At 60.1% G+C, this 7,864-nt stretch overlaps 1 protein-coding gene across 1 annotated transcript; it reads left to right on the plus strand.

Moving 5' to 3' along the window:
• Window positions 1-37: 37 nt before the first annotated feature.
• On the plus strand, window positions 38-839 carry TMEM203 (transmembrane protein 203). The gene has a single exon (XM_009902279.2). It carries the CDS (start codon window positions 112-114, stop codon window positions 520-522), a length of 411 nt encoding a protein of 136 aa, XP_009900581.1. The 5' UTR covers window positions 38-111; the 3' UTR covers window positions 523-839.
• The last annotated feature ends 7,025 nt before the right edge of the window (window positions 840-7,864 follow it).

Below are 7,864 nucleotides of genomic sequence, written 5' to 3' on the forward strand. Positions count from 1 at the left end.
CTCTGCCGTCATCATCCTGCGCCGCCGCCGGGCCCTCCCGAGGCCTGGCGGCGCGGGGGGTGGCGGTCGCGCCGTTCCCGCTGTCTCCATGTCCCCGCGGCCGCCGGGACGATGTTGTTCTCCCTGCGGGAGCTGGTGCAGTGGTTGGGCTTTGCCACCTTCGAGATCTTCCTGCACGGCCTGGCGCTGCTGGTCTTCTCGGTGCTGTTGGTGTTGAAGGTGGACGGCGAGGCCTCGGCGCTCTCCTGGTGGGTTGTTTTCGTGCCCTTCTTCGCTGCCGACGGGCTCAGCACCTATTTCACCACCATCGTCTCGGTGCGGCTCTTCCAGGACGGTGAGAAGCGGCTGGCGGTGCTGCGGCTCTTCTGGATCCTCACCATCCTCAGCCTCAAGTTCGTCTTTGAGATGTTGCTGTGCCAGAAGCTGGTGGAGCACACCCGGGAGCTCTGGTATGGGCTCATCATGTCGCCTGTCTTCATCCTTCTCCAGCTGCTAATGATCCGAGCCTGCAGGGTGAACTGATGGCGAAGGAGCAGGCTGCAGGTCTGCCTCTGCTCTGGCCAGGGATGTGCCTGGCTCCCTGGGGAGCCCTGGACTCGTAGCCATGGCCCTCGAGCTTTTCCCCTCCTGCATTTCTGACAGTGGTAGTGTCAGGGTACAGAGGGCTGGAGCTGCTGGGGTGAACCTCACTGCTGCATTGTAGAGCATCGTGGTCCTGCCAGAGGTCCTCTTGTGCTGTGTCCTCATTTCAGTTCACTGAGCTCTTGGTGTTAGAAGTGTCCTGCTGTGCAAGCCCTGTTGGAGATGCCAGTCACTGCTTTGTGAAATAAAGCTGCATGGAAGGGTTTGCTTTAGTCACAACATTCTTTTTGCCCTCGAAAATGTTTGGACTTGAAACTGCTGCTTGGAAGAGGGGAATCACCATGGGGTTGGTTGGTGGCTGTACACATCCCCACCCACCCCCACTGCTGCCAGCCAGAGGTGCCACAGCTGCTGCCTCACCAGCCCTGCCCTGCCCTGCCCATGCTGGCTTCAGCAGCACAGCTCATTTGTTTCCACTGTCCTCTCACCTCCCTGAGCCTTCAGTGCTGGCAGGGTTCTGTGGGGCCATGCTCTGAGGCAGAGAGAACTGCTGTGGATGGTTTTAAACGGAAATCTTGGGGTTTTCCTTTTCCCCCTTGGGATTTCAGAGCCATCCCCTGAATAGCCAACACAGATACCACAAGGTGGCACTCAACCAAAACTTGGTTACAGGGAAAATAATCCAAGTGCCATAGACAAATAAAATATAACTACCTTTTGTTGGTATTGAAAGGAAAAGGAGGCTGAGGGGGAGACCCTCTGGCTCTACAGCCCCCTGAAAGGAGCTTGGCCCCAGGTGGGGCTTGGTCTCTTCTCCCAAGGAACAAGTGACAGGGCAAGAGGCAATAACTGCACAGCTGCAGGATGGCCAAGGGCTCAGGCCCAGCCAACATGGATTTAGGAGGGGCAGGTCCTGCATGACCAACCTGATCTCCTTCCATGCCCAGGTGACTGCCTGGGGGATGTGGGGCAGGCTGTGGATGGAGTCTGCCTGGACCTCAGCAAGGCCTTTGACACCATCCCCCACAGCCAACTCCTGGCCAAGCTGTCAGCCCCTGGCTTGGGCAGCAGCTCTCTGAGCTGGGTCAGGAACTGGCTGGAGGCTGAGCCCAGAGAGTGGTGGTGAATGGTGCCACAGCCAGCTGGCAGCCAGGCACCAGTGGTGTGCCCCAGGGAGCAGTGCTGGGCCCCATGCTCTTTAACAAATTCATTTATGATCTGGATGAGGGCAGTGAGTCAGCAGCAAATTTGCAGATGACAGCAGGCTGGGGGCAGGAGTTGATCTGCTGGAGAGTAGAGAGGCTCTGCAGAGGGACCTGGACAGGCTGGGCAGATGGGCAGAGGCCAACAGGATGGCATTCAACAAGTCCAAGTGCCAGGGGCTGCACTTTGGCCACAGCAACCCCAGGCAGAGCTACAGGCTGGGGGCAGAGTGGCTGAGAGCAGCCAGGCAGAGAGGGACCTGGGGGTGCTGATTGACAGCAGCTGAACATGAGCCAGCAGTGTGCCCAGGCAGCCAAGAAGGCCAAGGGCATCCTGGCCTGCATCAGGAACAGTGTGGCCAGCAGGAGCAGGGAAGTCCTTGTGCCCTGTGCTCAGCACTGCTGAGGCCACACCTGGAGTCCTGTGTCCAGTTCTGGGCTCCTCAGCTCAAGAAGGACACTGAGAGACTTGAAGGTGTCCAGAGAAGGGCAACAAAGCTGGGGAGGGGCCTGGGGCACAGCCCTGGGAGGAGAGGCTGAGGGAGCTGGGGTTGCTTAGCCTGCAGAAGAGGAGGCTCAGGGGTAACCTCATTGCCCTCTCCAACTCCTTGAAGGGAGGTTGTGGCCAGGTGGGGGTTGGTCTCTTCTCCCAGGCAGCCAGCCCCAGAACAAGAGGACACAGTCTCAAGCTGTGCCAGGGGAGGTTTAGGCTGGAGGGGAGGAGAAAGTTCTTCACTGAGAGTCGTTCGTCATTGGGATGTGCTGCCCAGGGAGGTGGTGGAGTCCCCAGCCCTGGAGGTGTTCCAGAGGGGATTGGATGTGGCACTTGGAGCCAAGGTTTAGTCATGAGGTCTGTGGTGCCAGGTTGGACTTGATGAGCTTTGAGGTCTCTTCCAACCTTGGTGATTCTGTGAGACTGTGACACTGAGGAACTGGCCTCAAGTTATCCCAGGGGAGGTTTAGGTTGGACATGAGGGAAAAGCTCTTCCCCAGAAGGGTTGTCAAGGCCTGGCCCAGACTGCCCAGGGCAGTGGTGGGGTCCCCATCCCTGGAGGGGGTTTCAGAGCCATGGAGATGGTTAGTGGGGAGCTGGCAGTGATGGGTGCAGGACTTGGTGATCTGAAAGCTCTTTTCCAGCCAATCCATTGCTGTGGTTCTGTGGCAGTGTGGGGAGGGTGAGGCAGGGGACAGCTGATGCTGGTTGTGAAGGGAGATGTCTCAGCTTTGGGGGGGAAGCAGTGGCCTCAGCCCCCCTGGCAGCCTGGGCCATGTGGTGTTACTTGAGATCAGCAGGGTCCATGCCAGTGCTCCCAGCACCACCTCCCTCTCCCTTGTCTGTGGCTCCCACCACAGGGGTGTTGAGTGCAGTGGATCTGCTCCTTGCTTCTGTGAGACTCCAGGTGTGGCTCTGGAGCTCCAGCCCAGAGGGTGGCTCTGCTGGCACTGAGCTTTGCAGACCTTTGTGCTCTGGTGATGCTGGCTCTCACAAAACATCTGCCAGCTCCATCCTCTGCTCCCTGGCCTGTCCCTGTCCTTGCTCCTGCTCCTTCTGCTGCCACCCTCTGCCCTGTGCAGCGCTCAGGCTCTCTTTCATGATCTCAAGTTGGGGAACTGCTGTGTAACCAACTCCCCAGTTCAGAGTCACTGAGCAGTGGCCTGAGGAGCACCAGGAATGTGCCTGTGGGTCTGATCTGCCCTCTGAGATGCTCTGAGGACAAGGAACCATGCAGCTGCTTCTCTCTGGGTCTGATCTGCCCTCTGAGATGCCCTGAGGACAAGGAACCATGCAGCTGTCCCTCTCTGGGTCTGATCTGCCCTCTGAGATGCCCTGAGGACAAGGAACCATGCAGCTGTCCCTCTCTGGGTCTGATCTGCCCTCTGAGATGCCCTGAGGACAAGGAACCATGCAGCTGCTCCTCTCTGGGTCTGATCTGCCCTCTGAGATGCCCTGAGGACAAGGAACCATGCAGCTGTCCCTCTCTGGGTCTGATCTGCCCTCTGAGATGCTCTGAGGAAAAGGAACCATGGAGCTGCTCCTCTCTGGGTCTGATCTGCCCTCTGAGATGCTCTGAGGAGCAGCAGCAGGGTTGGGGTTAGGGTTAGGGTTAGCTGCTCCTCTCTCTCTGGGTCTGATCTGCCCTGTGAGATGCCCTGAGGACAAGGAACCATGCAGCTGCTCCTCTCTGGGTCTGATCTGCCCTGTGAGATGCTCTGAGGAAAAGGAACCATGCAGCTGCTCCTCTCTGGGTCTGATCTGCCCTCTGAGATGCTCTGAGGACAAGGAACCATGCAGCTGCTCCTCCCTGGGTCTGATCTGCCCTCTGAGATGCCCTGAGGACAAGGAACCATGCAGCTGCTCCTCTCTGGGTCTGATCTGCCCTCTGAGATGCCCTGAGGACAAGGAACCATGCAGCTGCTCCTCTCTGGGTCTGATCTGCCCTCTGAGATGCTCTGAGGACAAGGAACCATGGAGCTGCTCCTCTCTGGGTCTGATCTGCCCTGTGAGATGCCCTGAGGACAAGGAACCATGGAGCTGCTCCTCTCTGGGTCTGATCTGCCCTGTGAGATGCCCTGAGGACAAGGAACCATGGAGCTGCTCCTCTCTGGGTCTGATCTGCCCTCTGAGATGCTCTGAGGACAAGGAACCATGCAGCTGCTCCTCTCTGGGTCTGATCTGCCCTCTGAGATGCTCTGAGGACAAGGAACCATGCAGCTGCTCCTCTCTGGGTCTGATCTGCCCTCTGAGATGCCCTGAGGACAAGGAACCATGGAGCTGCTCCTCTCTGGGTCTGATCTGCCCTCTGAGATGCTCTGAGGACAAGGAACCATGCAGCTGCTCCTCTCTGGGTCTGATCTGCCCTCTGAGATGCTCTGAGGACAAGGAACCATGGAGCTGCTCCTCTCCCCAGAAAGCAGATGGGAACTCTGAGGAAGCCTCCTGCAGGTGGCAGTGGCTGTCCCTGGGTGCTGCTGCCAGCCCAGCCTGGCTGTCTGGGATCATCAAATGCACTGCTGGTTTGACTGGGATGGCATTAATGGCACTCACACACACACACACTCACACACTCACAGACACACACACACTAAACCCACAGTTATCTTTCTTTTCCCCAAACCCCCACCCCAAAATGCTTCCCCCAACTGGAGCCATTTTATTTGCAGGTTCTGTTGGGCTGTGAGTTCCAGCAGGCTGCTTTGTGGGAGGGCCATTTCCTACCAGCCTGTGCTCTGGTGAGCAGGGGCAGAGCTGGAGCCATGGCAAAGCTGCCCACCCCTCCAACTGCCAGCAGGCTCTCTGACCCCTGGCAGATCCCTCCCTGGGGGAGCCCTGACCTCAGGCTCAGTGAGGCTGGAGCAACAGGCTCCAGCAGTTCCTGTGGCTGCTTGGGTGGGCAGAGGGCTTTGAGAGCCCAGCATGCCTGAGCTCCATGGCTGCTGGGGCTGGTGAGCAGCAACTTTTTGGGCCCCTCAGCACATCCTGGCTGGCTCTGCACTCAGAGCTGCCTTCCTGGGGTGGGGCTGAGCCACAGAGAACTGTCAGGGTTGGAAGGGACCTCAAGGATCAGCCAGTCCCAACCCCCCTGCCATGGCCAGGGACACCTCACACTGCAGCAGGTTGCTCACAGCCACCTCCAGCCTGGCTGCAAACACCTCCAGGCAGGAGGCTTCCACCACCTCCCTGGGCAGCCTGTGCCAGGCTCTCACCACCCTCCTGGGGAACAACTTCTTCCTCACAGCCAATCTCCATCTCCCCACTTCTAGTTCTGCTCCATCCCCCCCAGTCCTATCCCTCCCTGACACCCTCAGAAGTCCCTCCCCAGCTTTCCTGTAGCCACCTTCAGGTCCTGGAAGGCCACAATGAGGTCTCCTCAGAGCCTTCTCCTCTCCAGCCTGCACAACCCCAACTCTCTCAGGCTGTCTCCACAGCAGAGCAGCTCCAGCCCTCTGCTCCTCCTCGTGGCCCTTCTCTGGACACCTTCCAGCCCCTCCAGATCCTTCCTGGCACAGAGGCTCCAGAGCTGGCCCCAGAGCTGCAGCTGTGGTCTCAGCAGAGTGGAGCAGAGGGGCAGAATCCCCTCGTGGCCCTGCTGGCCACACTTCTCTTGCTGCAGCCCAGGCTCTGCTTGGCTCTCTGGGCTGCAAGTGCTCCCTGCTGAGCTTCTCCTCCCCCAGCACCCTCAACATCCCCAACTAGATCAGGTTGCTCAGAGCCCCATCAATCCTGACCTTGACTGTCCCCCGAGATGGGGACTCCACCACCTCCCTGGGCAGCCTGTTGCACTGTTTCACCACTTACTCTTCCTAACTCCCTCTCTAAACCTACCCTGCTTTATTTTCCAGCCCTTGTCCCTTGTCCCAGTGCCACAAACAGCCCCTCCCCAGTTTCTCCTAGCCCCCTTTCAGGTACTGAAGCTCTCCCCATCATGGAATGGTGCTGGGAGAAGCAGCAGCCTGGTCCAGCAGGATCCATAAGCTGACACAGGTGGAGCCCACACTGGGTCCTGAGCTCCAGGACCTGCTTCACAGGAGCTCCTCTGCTCCTGCTGCATCTTCTGATGTGGTTTCCGAGGGCTCGGTGTCACGCTGCTGGGAGGAGAGGCAGTGTGTGCCGGTGGGGGATGAGTGTCCCCTCCCGACTCGAAGCCTTCGCCGCCCTTCCTGCTCCTCTCCGCCGGACGCGGCCGGTGGAGGCGGTGAGGAGCGGGCAGAGCAGCTTCTGAGTCAAGAGGGGACACTCACTGCGTTGCCCTGGGGACAGATGGCTGTCATTCAGCTCCACAATTAGCCCGAGCGGCAAAGCGAGGGAGCGAAGATCAAACGAGTGAGCGCATCCCTGCGCCCGGCTGCGGCGCTCGGTGGGGATGGCCGCAGCCGCTTCCTGCCGCTCAGCCCCGCCAGGGCTTGCCCAGGATGCCACCCCCCGGCCGTGTCACCCGGGTGTGGTGCTGGCCATGCTGGGGGGACGGTGCCACAGCCACCCCTGTGCTGCCAAGCTCGCCCGTGGGTGGCTTTGCCGGCGGGGAAGGGCCAGCGGCCGGCGGCGCCCAGCTCAGCTCCGGGCTCAGGTGGGTTTGGGGACACCAGGGTGGCACAGGTGGGGTTCAGGGGCTGCCTGCATGGCTGGGGTGGTGAGGATGGCTTGGCAGACAGGACCAGCCGTGCCCTTCCCCGTGCAGGGGAGCCACCCACCCACCGTGCCCAGGGCCACCAAGTGCCGCAGCAGAACCTCCTGGGGCAGCTGCGGGTCACCAGCTTGGGGCTGGGGCCATGTGGCCACAGAAGATGCCTCGGGGAGGCCCTGCTGGACCCTCCAGCAGCTGGCACAGCTTGAAGGGACAGACCTTGACACCTCTCCCCTGCTCAGGGTGAGCCTTGGGGTCTCTGGTGCTCCCTGGCGCAGGGTGGGAGGCACCTCAGGTCTTGGGCCAGGAGCCTTTTGCCCTCTGGAGCTTGCTCTGGCAGGGAAGAGCCTCACCTCTGGGTTTATTTTGGTTGCTGCTGCAGCTCAGTTTGGTGTTGCTGCCAGATGGGCCCTTCCCAAACCCAGCTGCAGCTCCTCAGCTGAATGCCTGTTTGGGGAGTGCCCCAGCTGGCTCCCAGCACACAGCTTTGGCCCTAGGGACACACTGGGGGAGCAGAGTGACTTCCCTCTGCCAGTGCTGGGACCCTGCTGGGTGCCCCAGGCTCATCCAGGGCCAGTGGGGAAGGAGGCTGTGCAGAGCCCAGGCTGGGTGCCAGAGCAGCAGCACCCTGCCAGTGGGACAGTCCCAGCTGTCAGCTGCTGGGCAGGAGCAGCTCTGGAACCGAGGGTGGCTGTGCTGGAGAGAGATGAAGCTGCTGCCACCATGCCCATATGGCATCTCCAGAGCAGAGGACAGCCCAGGACAGCTCAGGTGGCCTTCATGCATGGTGAGAAGGATTCTGGCATGTTCTGAGCTACCAGAGGGACAGGAGGGCTCCTAAAAGAGACAGCTGGGGGTGGATGGTCCCAGGGGCCTCCATCTCTACCTGCATCTTGGCATGGGCAGCACCTGGGGACTGTGTGACCTCCTCAGCATGGTGGTGGCTTTAGAGCACCC

Source organism: Dryobates pubescens, chromosome 29 (genome assembly GCF_014839835.1).
Source record: "Dryobates pubescens isolate bDryPub1 chromosome 29, bDryPub1.pri, whole genome shotgun sequence".
In the NCBI taxonomy this organism is placed as follows: Eukaryota; Metazoa; Chordata; class Aves; order Piciformes; family Picidae; genus Dryobates; species Dryobates pubescens.

Excerpts from the sequence above, each read along its gene's own strand:
- TMEM203 (XM_009902279.2), top strand. The coding sequence starts at position 112 with ATGTTGTTCTCCCTGCGGGAGCTGGTGCAGTGGTTGGGCTTTGCCACC.